This window comes from Solanum dulcamara, chromosome 1, assembly GCF_947179165.1.
Source record: "Solanum dulcamara chromosome 1, daSolDulc1.2, whole genome shotgun sequence".
In the NCBI taxonomy this organism is placed as follows: Eukaryota; Viridiplantae; Streptophyta; class Magnoliopsida; order Solanales; family Solanaceae; genus Solanum; species Solanum dulcamara.
The window spans coordinates 88,084,645-88,102,146 of NC_077237.1; the positions used below are offsets into that span (position 1 = coordinate 88,084,645).

The following is a 17,502-nucleotide window of genomic DNA, read 5'->3' on the forward strand; positions in this document are numbered from 1 at the left end:
TGACATAAGAAATCATTTCCTCTGATGAATGTAGGATATTAGTATATAATCTCAACATTATTCTGCCTATATAATACAATGATTAGAGTTCATACATTGGCTGAAAGAGGCTGCTGTTGGACTCAATCTCCCATGTAACTGAGGTCACGTTCAATCACATGCCCCCACATCTTATCAATTTTTACTCCATCCCATAGACAGTAATCTCTGTTCATAATCCATGGATTGTCTTTGGATAAGATTCCCGGCAGTAGTAATCACAAATACTTGATAAAGGACCTACAATAAGCATTTTCTTGAATCTTAGGTCCAAAAGAGCACAAACATCTAGTATTTGCAATTACTATGGTAAAAGATCTTATCCAAAAACAAACTAATGGAATAAGAGCGGAGATTGTTGCTTATGGGATGAAGTTAAATGCAATGAGACGTCGGGCCAAGTGATTGAACTTGACATCAGTTGTAGCCTGTGGGGACGATGATTGATTCCAATAGCACCCTCTTACAGCTCTCTCAGCTCCAAAGGCTCGACCTTTCTTGGAATAACTTATCCAATTCTCACATCTCAAATGTGGCTTGGAAGAGGATGACATTGGACTCAATCGTCCCTGCAACTGAGGTCATGTTCAATCACATGCCCCCACGTCTTATCACGTTCCACACCATCCCATAGACAACTATCTCTTCTCGTATTCCATGAGTTGTCTCTAGATAAGATTCCTGACCGTAGTAATCACAGATGCTCGATGAGGGACCTACCTAAGCATTTTCTTGAATTTTAGAAGGGAAATGCTTTATCAGAAATTTCTGTCCAAAAAGAGCACGGTCATCTAGTATTTGTGATTACTACGTTAAAAGATCTTATCCAAAAACACTATCACGGAATATGAGCAGAGATTGTTGCTTATGGGATGGAGTTAACTGTGATGAGACGTCGGACCAGGTGATTGAACTTGACATCAGTTGTAGCTAGTGGGGACGATGATTGATTCCAATAGCATCCTCTTCCAGCTCTCTCATCTCCAAAGGCTCGACCTTTCTTGGAATAACATATCCAGTTCTCACATCTTGGACAATAGATGACTTTAACTGTATTCTACTAAGAAATGTGGCACTTTCTGTATACATGTTAGAACCGGTGGCGCTGATCATGAGTCAATCAACAAATTATGCCTTTGGTTTTGCTAGAACTGCAGTTTGTTAACTCACGCATCGTAAGCTAGAGTCCACGTAATCTATGTGATATACAGATCTATTTGCGGCCTTCGCGTCAAGAATTTCCTAAAAAAGACACGACCACATGAGCCAAAACTTAGTAAGAAATGGTACAAATAAAGAGGAAAACAATGTACAAAAAGATCAGGGATATAGAAAGTTAAGTATAGAAATGTTAAGCAAATAGGAATATTAATGGAGCAGACTTCTAAGATCAATAAGATTCAAAAAAAACTTCTATACAGTTCATGTCAGTTTGTGTGCAGTATATCAATATAAGATTGTAGACCGAAAAATTCAACATTGGCATAATAAAAATACACCAGAAGCTTTACAGATCTCGAGACATGTTGGTTTAAGTCTTAGCTCCAACGTCCACATGTCAATTAAGGAAATACGAAACTACTCATCCAAGATAAACTTGGTCCTTTATGATGGAAGTTTTTAGTGTAGAACTACGCGAGCTGAAAATAGTGGTGAATTCTTTGCATGGGATAATAGCATTTTGACACTAGAAATTAGACATATTTGCTTCTACTGTATATCTCATTTGATGACTGAAAAATAAAACGAAACTACTGATACATGTACAATGGTTGTTTATAAGGAAGGTCAAGTATAACATTTAGCTGAAGCGAGCTACTTAATAAAGCATTTAACAGCATTAAAAACATTGCCAGGGACTAGAGTAGCTAATGAGTCAAGTAATAGTATAAGGTTAGAGGGCATACCGTTGTATCAAAAATTTGAAGCCTTCCCCTGCAAATCTGTGATGATGCATTATGTATATATATGTTCTGTATGAGCTATAAAACCGTTTATCTCTGATTTCGACCTTTGTCCTTGAGAATCTGTGTACCAACGATCATCATTAGTCCTTGGACAGGCCTTCCAGAGAACCTCATAGTTCTAAATTTCAGCTGGTGTATCAACCTCAAATACAATCTAAGTGCTCTGCTTCTGGATGTTGTAACATTTAACAGTTCCAACCAGAGCTAGTGATTCAATAATGGCCTGCAGAAGTTGCTCGGGGAAATCTTCAACACAAGCAAGTCCGTGATGACTTTGCACAGAACTCAAAACTCTACCGACAATCTGAAGGGGGAATAAGGAGATTAAATTATGATACTGCTATAGTATTTAGCCTATGCAGTTGATTGGATAGACTAGAATAATTTCCATGATTGGCAATAAGGACCTACCTTTCGTGCATAGCCGCCAAAGGCCACACCAGCAATCAAAGCATTTGGTGAATGTAAGGTGCTCGGAATTGTCTCATATCTTGAAGCCTCTAAATGAATGTGTGGATTGATGTCAAAACTTCAGTGTTATATGGAATATGAACTTCATAAAGTGTGGACTGTGGAGTTAATACCGTGTATGGTCGTTGTTTGGAATAATCTCTCTGTTTTCAACCCCTCCACTGTGTGACCATTGGTACCACCCGCCAGTTGAAGGAAGCCTATAACGTAGGAAGAATCTTAAAATTTCACTAGCGAGTTGTTTATAGCAATAGCCAACAATGAGTCATATCATGTCATTTATCAAAAGAATTATTTTATGCGCAAACCTTTAGGCTTGTCGCCAGCAGAGGCCAATTTTCGTGCAAAAGCAATTGCATCCCTTGTGGCACCTCGCCCAATATCTCCACTCATTGGTCGACCATCCAACTTCAATTACAATCATTAGTAGAAATGATATGAAAATATATTTGGAGCATCCTAGCTTCTAAATCAATTAGTGATAGGACACATGATCTGCACCTGCCATAAGTTGACGCATTGTATGCTGGCTTCCATTATGGAGTACATAGCTTTCATTGCAGATATGGTTGAATCTCTCAAGTCTGGAAAGCTAACCTGCACGAAACCATGATAAAAACATTTTTTTTAACATACTTCTTGAAATGGAATAAGTTACTTGAACTTACTAGTTGATCCTCCTTCCGTTTGAATTTGTTTGTTTGGTTTTGACTTGTCAGGGAGTTTAAGAAAATAAAAAAGACTTTTGAATCTTGTGATCTTAAACTAAAGATATATCGAATGTACCAAAATTGTCTTTATTCTCGTGGTTTAAACATGTCATATGGAAAGTTAGAATTAAAGAGTTGTCAATAAAGGAAAGAGACACTCTTTTTAAATGGACTAAAAAAGAAAAGTAGGACAAACAAATTGAAATGGAGGGAGTAGTATTTAATGTGGCCAACAATCAAATAAAGAGTAACGGCTTCACATACTGCCACGAGCTTCAGATTTGCAGTTGAATTCCCCAGCCCAGTCCAGAGTTCTTTAAAAACTGAAGGTTCCCTATTCCAAAAATGAGAATGCAGATAAGATACACTTTTTAGCTACAAATTCATGTTACTCTGACAATGTGACAAAGAACTATTTGTACATTTTGTTTGAGATTACTGTTGTTACAGAATTTAGGAGAAGCAAAATCAGATTGTATTGCAGAAGTATATTTTGAGTAAGTATCTATTATATGGGTTAAGTTTGTGTCTCAATTGAATAAGTAATGAAAATGCACACTTGAATGATTTCGGGGAATATATTAACCAAAAAGAAAATTATGCTAACCTTCCACTGGTATGAATTTCTATGGCATCAACATCATCCCTTTCAAGAAGTTCAGCTGTAGCTGTAACATCTCTCACATACGTAATAGCTCCTAAATCAACAAAAGTTTTTTTTATGAATTCAATTTGCAGAAAAACAACAATGCTAACGTAAAAGGGCATGGAGGAGGTGAAAATAGACGAGCAGCAGTACGCAAAAAACATGGTGACAGAACGAGAAACGTTTTTTTTAGACAAGTGACCAGATTTATGGAACTCACTTATTTTGTCGTACGGACAAACCGGAAGGCAGCGACCACAACCATAACAGCGCTCAGCCAAAACCCCGCCCTGCAATATTTACAGATGTAGCCTTTAGAAATGAACATGGATAAGCTTTAAAACGAATATAGCAGCTATAGTGTAAATCAAGGCAATTCAAAATGGAGAGAACCTTTTGCAATATTGCATTAGCAGGACACACTTTCTCACAAGGTCTCATGCAATCCCAAGGGCAATCATCCGGATCAAATTCTGCAACATTATCATAGACAGCTAGAGTATTAAACCCACACATCTTATTTACGAATACTTTCCATGAGTAATCTCATTCATGATATTTGATCTAATTTTCCCAGTACCATTCAATTTCGAAAGGGTGACCATCTGCCCATTTTAGGAGACTGAAAGATCATAGAATCCAATGAAAATGACGATGCATTAGAAACTACTCTGTATGATAAACTAGAGTTCTTTGAGTTAAATGCTTCTGATGGTCCGTGCAATGTTTGATGAAGTAAGATCCAATGATAGTTAAAAACTCATTGCAAAAGGACCGATATTAGAAAGCCTCAATATGGACGACAAAGTTCTAAAAACGGGAATAATCAAAACCATTTCACAGTTTCAAATGCTTCAGAAGATTATGCACTCCCATCAGAAGCTTACTTTTTTTTTATAACCGAGAAACCCCCGACCAGTGCATGGTTCAGAACTCGGTGGATCACGGGCTAGCCCATCTACCCTTCTCCACTTAAATACCATATTTTTTACTGGCAACTTTTTGTCTACGACAGGGTAGCAATCATACTTGTACTAAAAGAAACTTTTACCCCTACATCACGTAACCAAGATTATGAGTATCAGAAAGGACAAATATGCTGGTTGAAGTCAAAGTGTCGGGGGAGTTACCAGCTTTACGGAAATGAAGATCTTCATCATCATTAACACTGATCATTACCCAAGGCCTGCGTATGGGCACAAGGGCTCTGGCTGCTTCTATCCCTTCATTTACAGCATTCACCACTGAAGCCTCAGCAGCGCAGTCAATGCAATCAACTACAATCAACACTCAAACTTACCAACCTCATGCAAGAAATTATAGTACCAAAATTATAAAGAGGCAGTTAATGATTCAATTCTCACCTCCGGCAAGTGTATAAACCAGAGAAAGGTTCCTGATATCAACCAAATCCTACAAAAACCAAGAAAGATAAAAAATGCTCAAATATGCTAACATGTCTATGCATTATGTATAATCTTCACTTAGTTTGTACTAGCTTCATCACACTTTAATGACGGTATTCAACTACAAATGGAGCTTAAGATGATAACTTTAACAGTTAACTTATATATTTTACTCTCATATTTATTTTATGTGGCAGTCTTTGATTCGGCACGGAGTTTAAGAAAGAAAGGAAAGACTCTTGAAACTTATGGAACATATCATAGACATTTCTGTGGTTGCTTGTCACTAAGGCTAAAACGAGAAGTTTAACATTCAAATTGTTTCCAAGGATGTAATTCATTTTGGTAACAGACTAAGAAGTAAAGAATGGCACATAAAATGGAACCTAGGAGTACTAGCATAAAAAAATAGAACAACAACAGCCACCCTCAAAAAACAAATAGTACAAGGAATTTAAATTCTTCCAAGTTGTGAAATATGCATTAAAATGAAATAGTATCAAAAATTTGAGACACTTCTAAAAAATAGAACAACAGCAACCACCCTGAAAATGATAGTGCAATGCATTTGAAATCTTCCAAGTTGTGAACTTTGCATAAAAATGAAATAGTATCAAAAGAGGTTTGCGTACACTCTACACTCCCCACTGGTGGGATTACACTAGATATGTTGTTATTTTGCATCAGTCTTTAAACAAAAGGACATCATATGAATTGGAACAACAAAGTATTTGATTCTGATTATACAAGAAAAAGAACTTTAAAAAGCACAAAACAAAAAGTCAACAGTGGAAAACTGTAAAGGTGGAGTCTTTAGAGTAAATGAAGAGTTAATAAGTGAAGACCTCAAAACTAGCACCACAAATGAGCTTGACCCAATTTCCCTTCTGAAGAGATTCAACATGGGAACTACTAACAGAAGGAATTACTGTCTTCTTTATGATGCTTTTCACTTTTTCAACCCCATTGTAGTTGCTGTAATTAAGTGGATCTGGTAACAGAGAAACCAAAAAAAATCAAGAAAATTGAAAACTTACAAAAAGATTAAGATATACCAAAACCCCATAAATCCAAATTGATGGAATAGATAGAGAATACCTTGCAATTTGGTGCCAAGTGAAGCATAGCAAGGAATGCTTAAAGCCATCTTTGTTAAAAGGTTCTTTTGGATAAAGAGGGGGTGGGTGGAGAAGATTGATTGTTATCTAAAAAGAATCTCAAGTTTTTGAAACTACAATATCACTCCCTTTAATTATTTGAAAATGTTCGAGTACATCCTCACATTTGTGATTTGTCTTGTATTTGTCAAATGTTTAATCATGGTCCATCAAAGTCCTCATTGTTTTCTTTTATTTTAAATATACCCCACTATTGAATTTTTGTTGTAAAAAAATAGGTTTGATTGACATGTTCAAATATGTCCTCACATTTGTGATTTGTCTTATATTTATCCATTGGCAAAGAGTGTAGTGTTGATCAATCAAGTACTCACACGTTCAGAAGCTGAGGGCAACAAAAGCAAGAGTGCTTAGGTAGATGTGCGAATATATATTTGAAGAGACAAAGATTAGGAATGAAGTTATTTAAGACAATATGGGAGTAACCTTTGTGGTGGACGAGATGCAGAAAGCGAGCTGAAATATTTTGGGCATGTGAAGAGAAGGAGCACATATATCTCAAAAATGTGGTGCAAGAGATCTACAATGATATGTTTAAGGAGAAGTATATCGAGAAAGATGATTAAACATGAAATAACACGTAGAGCATTTTTATCTTTTTTCTATTCTCCTTACATATCTCACTATTAAAGTTTTATTATTATCGTATTCATCAATTTTATTGATGTTGTTATTTTTACTATTTTTCTGTCACTAACTTTTTCTTATTCAGTATTTTCATCAGAACTTTTTATTTTTTGTATCTGTCAAACTTGTTTTGAAAATGTTTTTTCTGAGCCAATGATCTTATCAGAAATAACATCTCCATCTCTACCAATAAAGATATAAGGTTTGCATACACCAACTTATAAATTTATGTTGTTCTTCTTTCAATGGGCTATTCATAAAGTTCAAAATCCAATTTATATATAGTACTAATGGGCAAACGTCCAACTCATGAAACATAACATAACCTCAGTTGGTGAAAAGTCGACAAACACCAAGGTGTCAAATCTTTTCATTGATGTGAGTTCTCGAAGAAAATCATCATGTAATCCCTAACATAAGTGATGGTAGTCATTTTATTTTTATTAAAGAATATTTTGCTTCTTAAAAGAATATTTATCAACACAAGAAAATAACACATTTTTCTTAAAATTCTTTCTAAAAAAGAAAAAAGTATTTTTGGTCACACCAAAATACACCCAAATGACAACTTTTGCAGTTTCACCCCACAAACTTCCCATTAATTTCCAAATAGTACGTTTTTAGGGTTTAAGAAACTCATGATTATCTCTAAAACCCTGAGCTCACTCCCTACACTCGAAATGGAGAATGTCGCCGGCGACGACGACGATTTCGGCGATCTCTACGCCGACGTCGAAGTCCAAGCAAGTTCAGCAATCAATGCTATACAGATTTCAATGCAGGTTCAAACAGAAATCAATGAGGCTGACTACAATGCTGCCGTCGGAAACTGTAATCGTGAAAATGCAGTAAGCGAAGAGGAATGTGAGAGCGAGAGTGGAGATGACTTGAACATACTGTTGAATGGTGACGAAGAAGGTGATGATCATTTTATCAATGGAGGATCTGATGAAGATGAAATTGAGGAAAATGGAGGTTTTAGTGTTAGTGATAAAGGAAATGGTTTAGGACAGAATTCAAATGGCAGCGAAAACGGCAAAGGAGAAAAAAGCAGTTACAAGGTAGCATTATAGAGTGTAAAATTAGTGTAAAAAGTAGTGTAAATTTGAATTTATTTCGAAATCGTTTTCATGTTGCTTAATTGTTGAACCTGATTAAACAAGTTGTTTTGGTTTTTGAATGCTTATTTTGGCTTGATTTTATGCGTAAAACGGGGAGGTTAGTGTAAAGCTGATTATGAGGTTTGTATATTTTGATATTCCTGACATTTACTATGTTGGAAGACTCTTATTTGATATCATTTTAGTTTAAGTTATTCTTTTTATTAAATTTAGCTTGCTTTCAAATCTGAAAATTCGGTGATTGTATAGTCTCTTCAAATTTGTCTGGCGTTATTTGCTGATCAGGGCCAATTTAAGCTAAAATCAGATATCCTCAAGAGTTGCACGAAATTATGGACTATAAGTTTGAAATATCCTCACATCAAATGGTGAATTCTGTTTTTAAATTTCGCTTAAAGTTCACTTAGTTTGAAACTCAGTATATTGTTTAGGTGTTAATTCAAGAATTAAATATGACTAGGACGAGTTGAATGATTGATATATATGTACCTACCTCCACTTGCTGCAACTTGGGATTTTACTGGAAATGTCTTTAAGTGTTTTCTTCTTGATTATCTATGTTGAATTCTTCAAGTGTGACAATTATCACGATGATAGACTTCTTCAGCGTTTACATGAATTAATGCATTTAAGCTTTCGTGAATTAGTCAAGGTGCTGGCCTGAATGCCACCTATATGAAAAGAAAATGGATTAGTAAAAATGGATTAGTACTGTTCTGTACTTCTGTTGCTTCATATTGTTTCATTCTCCGAATAATGATTTCCCCTCACTTTTCTGTAGAATACAAGACCTCCACACGCAGCATATTCAAGTCATCTCAAAGCCAATGGATCTTCTTGTGCGCCTTCTTACTCTACATCATTCGTCAAGGGCAACTGGGAGGATAATAGCTACACGCAAAGGGTGGGCTCAGGCTTTGCTGCTCAAAATGGACAGAGCTTCTCACTTCCTCGGTCGAGGTTATTAAGTTTTGTCAAACTTAGCTTGTATTCTAATCTTTGGTTAATGCTTTGTTGTGTTTCCATTTTTATAGAAAAATATCTACATTTCAACTTACTGTTAAAAGAAAATTATCTACATTTGGGACAACTGGTTCCACTTTTCCTGGTGCATATTTGCTTTTTGGAGATAGTTTTGGTCATCTCATCAAAGAACTGTTAAGAAATAGGTTTACCAGATAAAGTTGTTCTATGTTCTTTTGTAGGCTTAATCTTTTCATATATCATAGATATGTGATTGTTCCATAAATTTTCAGGAATATCATGGACATGAATATTGATATGTTTGAGAAGAAACCTTGGCGGTATTCTGGCGCTGACTTGACAGATTATTTTAATTTTGGCTTTGATGAAGATAGTTGGAAACAGTATTGCACCTGCCTGGTAATGAATGCATATAATTTTGTCGGTTTCTGATATGTATCAGAGTATATAGTTTTTCCTTTTGTCATTTCTTATTATGTTTGTTTTTGTATTTCTTTCCAACTTTCTAGAATGTATAGTGGCAAGTTGCTTCTACCATTTTTACTGCATGTCTTACATGTTTATCATTGATTGTGACTTTTGAAATAGGATGAGCACCGAGAACAAGCAAAAAAGGTAGTCAAGGATTCAGACTACAAGACTTTGAAAAATAGTAAGGTAGGTATCTCTGGATGTTGTCAAGATTTACTATTTCTCAAACAATAGGTGAATCCTTACCTCATCAAAAAAAAAAAGAAGAAAAAGAAACAATAGGTGAAGCTTTGTGTATCAAATGGGTTGTGAAAGCTGAGGGTGACTGTTGTTCAAGAAGGTAATGTCCGTAAAAGCTGGTCATTTTGCACAGAGTAGAACAGTTTCTCCAGCCAGTGGAAGTTGTTGTAGTCAACAGCAGCCCACACTGTTATGTCTTTCTTCTTTCCAAAGTTCCTTACTCAGGATCATACACACCACCTCTGTATATATCAAATGCATACCGAAATTCCTTCTGATCTTTAACCTCATCTTTTTCCATTTCTAAAACACAAAATAAGTAATCGAGTAAAGGCATTGGTTTAACACTTTATTGGAAAAGGGCTGCCTAAAATGCTGGTACTTCTTACCATAATGAGTGCACTCTTAACGAAACCTACATCTGTATATCATTGGTTCTTTCACTCTCCCTCTCTCTCTTATGCTCAGTGGTGCTTCTTTGTTTGATTCCTCTTTGTTGAGATGCAGTACTGGAGTTGTCTGTGTATTGGTTGCCACCCATTTAAGGGTGCTGGAGAATGAGAACCTGTTAAAGTTGGCAAAATTTGTAAAGATCAGATTACCTTTACGATGGATGGGCATTTTAATATGAATTTCATTTGGTAAACTAGTGTCTTCTGTTCAAAACATGCTGAAGATGGAATTTTGAAAAATGTAGATGTCTTTGTTACCTAACAGTTCTTAAATGCTATCTGAAATTGAAATGTTTATGGTATAAACTTGCCAATGTTCAGCCAAAAGGTAGAGAAATAGAGGTGGAAGAGAGCATGATTGAGCGCCGACCATCAACAGATGTGGGACGTCCACAGTATCGGGATTCTGGTGTTGTCATACAGGTATCAAATTTTTTGACTCTTCCTTTTTCTTGACCATCTAATTACTGTGTGCTCACAGGCTTGTGCTGGCACCAGATTGCTTTGCAGCAGTCAATGGAAGATCCCATAAGTTCTACAAAAGAGCAGCGGGAAGCATCTGAGAAAGGAACTGGAGATGTTGGGGGAGATGGAAAGGAGTTTCTCTGCTTCAGTAGTGCCAGCGAAGATGAGTTAGCGAGCTTGGAAGGAACTGGAGAAAGATCAGGCAACTCTACATCTGGAAGGTCTGACATCTGCTGGTTGAATTGTGATGGTAGTCTGTAACTCAACTAGGATTATTCTTTTGCTGGTTAATCTTCACATTGGAACACAACTATTTTGGAAAGGGCATGCCGGTAAAAGTGACCTTGCAGATTTTAATCCTTATGTAGTTAAAGTTCGAAGGCTATATTTGCTGCAATATAAGAGTTTGAAATGTGATAGGTTTTCTCACATGTTCTTGTTGCTTAGTTGGCTTAAAGTTGTCGTCTTCTAAGTCATTTTAAGTTTTTTTTGTGCTAGACATTCTTGCAAAATATTGCTTATAATGTGAATTTTAGGGTTAAAAGAATAAAAAAAGATAGTTTGAGAATTTAGTTAAAATATAAGGGATATAAAAGTAATTTCCATGGTAAAAAAAAATGACTTTAAGCACTTTGAAAAAAAAAAGTTAGGAATCCTAACTTTTCATTTTTGACTGACTTTAAGAACTTTATGACTTAAAGTCAGCATTAGACAAACACGTCCAAAAGCTAAAAAGGGGCTTTAAGTTGGTCCCAATCCAAACGGGCTCATTGTCAATTTTTTCAGAGATTTCCTTTTTCATTGACCATGAGTAATCTGTTCCGTTGTTGTCTTTCTATTTGCTATCTTCACCTTTACTTTTAGGTCTTGCTTCTCACATCTCACCTGATTTTCTGCTGATTGATGATGCATAAAAATGTATTTAGTGATTCAAGTTATGTCATTCTCATAAAATTAACTCTGCATTCCAGGAATACACCTGTTCATGAGCACGTGTCTATGGGTTCAGATAACTACGGAAATTCGGAGTTCTCTGATGCAGATGAGCGACACCACCAAGAGGGGACCTACTGTAATGTTGATCAAACCTCGGTAGCAATTAAATCTTCTCATGATGCAAATAAAAGCAGTGAGAGAGACATATCTGATGCAAGACGGCCTAAAAAGTTACAGGAACCACTGCATGGTGGAGGCAGAGAGCATAGCCCAGGTTCATCTTGCTGTTCTCTAAGTCATGGTGACACATCTGGAGATGGGACTTTTCTTGACTTAAAGAAATCTCATGATCATCATACAAGGTTATTATCTAATGCAGAATCTGAGTTACAGGAGAAGGGTACAATTGATTACCAGCCAATTTCCGGAACCGATCATATCAGATCAAAGTCTGGTGATCCTCAATATTTTACACGAAGTAGGTCTGTGCAAAGAGATCTGCTGCATGACAGAAGAAGTCCTGGTAGAATGAGTGGAACAATTCCCGTTCACCTGAAAGATGAGGATTCCCGCAAATCTGATGCTAGGATACTGTATGAAAGGCGTAATTCAACTGTGATCCGACACAGACAGAGAGATAGACGATATGCTTTTGACTCTCATGAAAGGGAAGATACTTCACATTTTAATAGGGCAGAACCCTTTTACTCTAATGCAGGACGATTTTCTGATTATCCATGCCGGGATTCTTTTACAAAAAATCCTGAGATGGAATATCAGTTAAAATGCAGATATGACAAAAAATGGTCTGGCGATCGAAGTGTGAAAAGAAAGCTAGATCCTCTTGAATTATCAGTTTATACAGATGATGAATTGTCGGAAAGAGATAGACCCCATGATGGAAGAAGACTCACTGTTCAGGATATGGACAACGTTTCTTTTCATGATTCAGAACAATGGATCGATAAGTATATTTCCTATTCAGATGATGAGAAACCCAGTCGACGAATGTGGAAAATAGATCAGCTGCAGAGTAACAAGAGAGTGAGGACTGATGATCTTGTAACTGAATGTAATTATATCTATGATATCATGGAAGAGACCGATAACAGATATAGACCATACAACCACAGGGATACTAATATTCAAGAAGATGACTATCATGTAAAATTGACTTATTTCAGAAGAGAAATTAAAAGCCCCAGTAGGGGCAAAAGGAGAGATAACAGTCCTTGCAGAAGTTTAAATGATATATGTTTCATGGATCTAAAGGATGAGGAAGGGAGATTTGATGGGTATCGACCTCCATCCTTTAGTTTGTATAGACAAACTTGTACTCCTAGCAGAAGGTGGCAGAACCCTGAACTGCCACGTGGCAGACACGGAATATTCAACAGCACTAGGAAATGCGATGGTGGTCAGTTTGCTAATTTGACCAACTCCATTGGTGCCGATCAGACAATCAAGTATCCTGGTAATCAGGACAGTTTTAAAAGAAGAAGAGGGGACCGACAATCTAAAGGGATGCAATGGGTTGAAGATGAAAACAGTTCTAGGTATCGGCAAAATATATTAGATGCTGAGAGGACATCATATTCGTTCAGAAAAACTTCAAGTGACCAAAGGTTTAAGTCATTTGACAATAATCATGGACCCAACCCAGTAGAAAAGCTTTTAGATGACAGGCATGTGGATCAGGAAAAATACAAATTGATAAGGGAGGGCAATAATGCCAGTCAATTTGGTCAAGGGTCTAAAGTTTTTCATAAAGATAATCATTGGAGGAGATTCCCAAGAGGGAGAGATTCTGTTGACACGGGCTTGATTGTTGAGAACAGAGAGGTAATTTTGTGTATACGAATGTCAAGAGTGTATAGTCCATATGTAAATATGAGTTTTCCATATATGTTGGGTCCTATTCCATCTTTTGATATCATCTCATGCTACCAAGATTTCCTAATTTCCCTGTGCGTTTGATTTCAGATTGAAGTTCTCATGTTGCCTTGTTTATTTTTGAAAAAATAAAATTAATTTCTTGAACTGACCCTTCAAAAATTGGACGTGTCAATTCCAAGATCATATTAAGCTTTCTACTCTAGGAATTCTTACATTATTACCATAATCAATTGATCATCAGTATTCTCTAGTTACTATGAAACCATATAAATCTGTTGGTGACCATTTAGTCGTTTTTTTTCTTGATCCAACAAATACGTTGACAAGAAAAGATTGTTTGCTTAAGAGACATGTTACCATTTTGTAGCTCCAGTTGGTGTTAGTCTTTTGCCACTTGGGGTACATTAGATATCTAATGTGATAGCACTTTTGCAAGAAATAAGAGAGGACTCCCGAAGTTCATCGTCTTTGTGTAGTTATATAGGTAATCTTCTGCAACAGGAATAAACAAGAAAAATTTTGTTATATACTGCAACTTTAGTATCAGTAAAGTGGATCTCAGTAAACTAGGCAGAAAACTCACCAAATTGTATAACTGGGGTATCACTAAATTGTAAACATGATGAGGCTTACTATTTCTTCTAACTCACCAAATCTCATTTAACGCAAATAGTTTCTATTTTTGTGTTGAAGGGGGCTGTCTGATCTTTCTTTCTCGAGTCTGATAGATTGATATGTCACTAGCACAATGTTTCTGCATGACTTCATTGATTGTTCTTTTCTCTTTAATTGAGCAATAGTTTAGGAGGTAAGTTGCCTTTGGTAGCCGGCATTGGCATAAAACTGTGTTTTACTTTACTATTAGCGTCAAACTACATGTCCTGAATGTACTTTTCTTTCTGGATATTAATCATCATAAAATTGTGCTTGCACAGGAACTTTACATGACTCAACATTCTAGCAAATCATATGTTCTTTCTTGGCATACACCTTTGTATGTGGGATACCTTCAGTTTTTAATAAAGTATTATCTTTGCTTTCATCTGTTCTTCAATATCAAAAAAGTTGAATATGACGACTTTAAATCGTGTTCAAGAATGTGAGTTGGGCAGTGAAATAAGAACAAAGGAGATTGCTACACCACTGAAGTTGTTGTCTTTATGCATGCCCCTTTTATGTCTCTGGACAACTTGTCATCTAGATACGAAATGATAATTTTAGCCGGACAGATACTCTAAATTCAGTTTTTGAGAGGCCATATTAGGTGTTGCTCCTGCTTGAACTTGGACTAGAACAAAGTTTTGTTTTTTGCTTATCAAGGGGAGGGTGTGTTAGGTGTATTAGTCTTCAATGTTTAGATGTATAGTGCTGAAGATCTTATGTAGTTACGTAAAAAATAAGAATACTGATTTTCTGTGTGAGCTCATGACAATTTAACATCATATCTTGGAAGTACATTTTAGTACTTCTGTTATTCCGTTAGTACAGATGATGAGGTGCTTTTGGTAGAAAACTATGTCTTTTATAAGGTTCTCTACGTTTCTCCCCATCTTGTCAATAAAATCGCTACCTCCATCATAAAAAAAGTAAAAAAGAACTTTAGTTAGTTATGCTGTTTGTAAAATTTAGAATCCACCCTTTACTTTCTTCAGCTTTGTTTGAGCCTTTGAGGTAAGATCCAACCCTTGCCTTGGTGGCTTCAAAGTTGAAAAAAACCAACTGATAATCATAGAAAAGGGAATTAGATGTGGAGAAAACTTTAACTGCATAATTCGTTTTGCAATTATAGTGCTTTTACTTTTGCTTCAGGAGCCATTTCTTGTTTCACCATATAACCATCAATTTTATGATACATTGATACCATGTAGTAAATATGAGCTCTCTGATATTAATTTTTATGTTGGTATACCATGACGGCATTATAAAGCTTTGCTATTATCCTTGTTCCTAACACATTCCTATGTTTTAAATTTCTTCTTGGCTGCACTTTATTGGTAAACTAAAGCATGATGTTCTGCTTCGGACAGTCATCTTGATTAGCATGTATACTAATTCCTTTATTCTTCACCTCCAGTTATAATTTATTACAAACGCATATAGCCATTGACTATATAGCTCTCTTCTGTTTAACTATTTAAGTTACATCCCCTTTCAAAGTTTCAAGTTTGCTAGTACTGGGTATGATAGTTATGCCTTTAACAGTTGACAAGTTCTCTAGTTTTCATGGTAAGTTTTTGTGTCATGTGAGATCACACACGATAAGGCAGCCTCTCTTCATTAATTCTGTAAACTACTAGGATTTTGATTTTTATTTGTGACCATGGATCTGCAGTCCTCCGGAAGATGCTCCAAAGCAGTGGGTGTAACATACTTTGACAGGTATGGCCACTTGGATTCAGATAGTTATGTGGAGCTGAAGCCCATTGATGGAGCTAGCAAACCCCATTTCAGGAAGACACTCAGAACTCGAAACATGACAACTGGTCCTAAAGAAAACGATAATCAAAGGCTTGATATATTCTCAGATGCCGAACAGGAAGAGTCTCTGGATATTGAAGAAGGTCAGATAATTTCTGAAGAAATGAACGAGAAAATCATTGAAAGGAGAAGCACATGTTCTGGCAAATCGCAAATCAGTGAAATGAAGAATTTCGCTAATGATAAAAATGTGGAGGGACAGGACAACCCTAGGATTTTGGAGATCATGGCAAAGATGGAAAAGCGTAGAGAGCGTTTCAAGCAGCCTATTGCTCTCAAAAGTGATTCAAAGGATGTCTCTAGGCCTTTGGTTGATTTGTTTGCTGTGTCGACTGAGTCTATGCAACCAAGACCAGCACGAAAGAGGAGATGGGCTGCAAGCGAGTCAACTGTTTAATGCTTTTGGTGTGAGGTGATATTAGTGATGCGTCTCTATTCACCTTCCTAACTGGATCTGTGTATAGTGGTGTTCCACTTACAGTTGATTGCAGAAACGGTTGCTGATGGTATATACCTGGGGACTGGGGTTAAGAAGTTTCCCATGAAAAGAGGGAAAGAAGAAACACGTATAATAAAGAATACTGAATACTTTGGTAGGAGTAAGGTCTGCGTACACTTTACCCTCCCCAGACCCTACATTGTGAGATTTCACTGGGTTGTTGTACTGAATACTGTCTGTTTTGTTGCGCTAAAATCCATTTTTTCTCTGAAGTATAATTGATTATTTTGATTTCAAAGGATGTAAGTTGCTTGTAGCAGGCTACCAGTGATGATGGTATTGCTTGAGTGTTTTTTTTTTAAAAAACTTTTATTCCCAATTGTTACAACATTTATTCTTGAGGAAATCATGTTGCTGCCATGTATAATCTCTCAGTTCTTAAGTTTTATCATTTTCCTTGTTAGTTCCTTGATAGGTTTCAGAAGCAGTGGTTTGGAAGCAACTTTCCTGTTTGATTATATGGATCTACAAGTTCAAATTGCAAGCTTGCCTGAATATTTTTCTTCAATAAGGTAGGGAGTATGGCGTAACGTGATGGTGTGTCATATGTAGTTGTCATTTTTTGAGCGTAGATTGTAGTCTTGTATTTCATGTCTATGGAAGACTTGGGGACGGAGTTAGGAGGGTGCAAGGGGGTTCATCCAAATTCCGATCATTGGAAATTACATTCTATATGATCAAATTAATACTATTTGTGTATATATAATAGATGTTGAGTCTGCTTGTGTTTACTTGTCTAAATGTAGTTAATGTAATACAACGAAGAACAATTGGTTATACCAAGCTGCGGGTTGGTCAATTGGTTATATAGCTTTTTCATGTCGTTCTACAGAGATTTTTATTTTACAAGAAGAATTTTTCAATATCGTTTTCTTCTATTCAAATGGTAAGAAGCTATGTCAAATTATTTCCTCTA

The 17,502-nt window shown here is 36.2% G+C and overlaps 2 protein-coding genes across 2 annotated transcripts; one reads left to right on the plus strand and one right to left on the minus strand.

The window, feature by feature from the left end:
- On the minus strand, nt 1-6,438 carry LOC129883596 (uncharacterized). Its single transcript, XM_055958228.1, has 14 exons — nt 6,338-6,438; nt 6,085-6,230; nt 5,198-5,246; nt 4,964-5,110; nt 4,227-4,306; nt 4,054-4,123; nt 3,795-3,885; nt 3,452-3,521; nt 2,979-3,074; nt 2,786-2,885; nt 2,591-2,677; nt 2,418-2,506; nt 1,947-2,310; nt 1-1,281 (listed from the first exon to the last, which is right to left on the minus strand). Exons 1-13 carry the CDS (start codon nt 6,384-6,386, stop codon nt 2,161-2,163), a joined length of 1,224 nt encoding a protein of 407 aa, XP_055814203.1. The 5' UTR covers nt 6,387-6,438; the 3' UTR covers nt 1-1,281; nt 1,947-2,160.
- A 1,239-nt stretch (nt 6,439-7,677) lies between these two features.
- Nucleotides 7,678-17,217, plus strand: LOC129883602 (FIP1[III]-like protein). Its single transcript, XM_055958233.1, has 8 exons — nt 7,678-8,105; nt 8,947-9,125; nt 9,422-9,548; nt 9,738-9,806; nt 10,634-10,735; nt 10,811-10,998; nt 11,749-13,555; nt 15,942-17,217. The coding sequence occupies exons 1-8, from the start codon at nt 7,683-7,685 to the stop codon at nt 16,482-16,484; spliced, it is 3,438 nt and encodes a 1,145-aa protein (XP_055814208.1). The 5' UTR covers nt 7,678-7,682; the 3' UTR covers nt 16,485-17,217.
- Nucleotides 17,218-17,502: the final 285 nt, after the last annotated feature.

What these genes read in the sequence shown, in the direction of transcription:
- LOC129883596 (XM_055958228.1), bottom strand. Translation starts at nt 6,386, where the DNA reads ATGGCTTTAAGCATTCCTTGCTATGCTTCACTTGGCACCAAATTGCAA. An exon ending in GGTTTATACACTTGCCGGAG is followed by an intron (nt 5,111 to 5,197) that starts GTGAGAATTGAA and finishes TGTTGATTGTAG; the next exon opens with TTGATTGCATTGACTGCGCT. An exon ending in GAAATTCATACCAGTGGAAG is followed by an intron (nt 3,522 to 3,794) that starts GTTAGCATAATT and finishes TTTTTGGAATAG; the next exon opens with GGAACCTTCAGTTTTTAAAG.
- LOC129883602 (XM_055958233.1), top strand. Translation starts at nt 7,683, where the DNA reads ATGATTATCTCTAAAACCCTGAGCTCACTCCCTACACTCGAAATGGAG. An exon ending in AGACTTTGAAAAATAGTAAG is followed by an intron (nt 9,807 to 10,633) that starts GTAGGTATCTCT and finishes GCCAATGTTCAG; the next exon opens with CCAAAAGGTAGAGAAATAGA. An exon ending in ATTCTGGTGTTGTCATACAG is followed by an intron (nt 10,736 to 10,810) that starts GTATCAAATTTT and finishes TGCTGGCACCAG; the next exon opens with ATTGCTTTGCAGCAGTCAAT.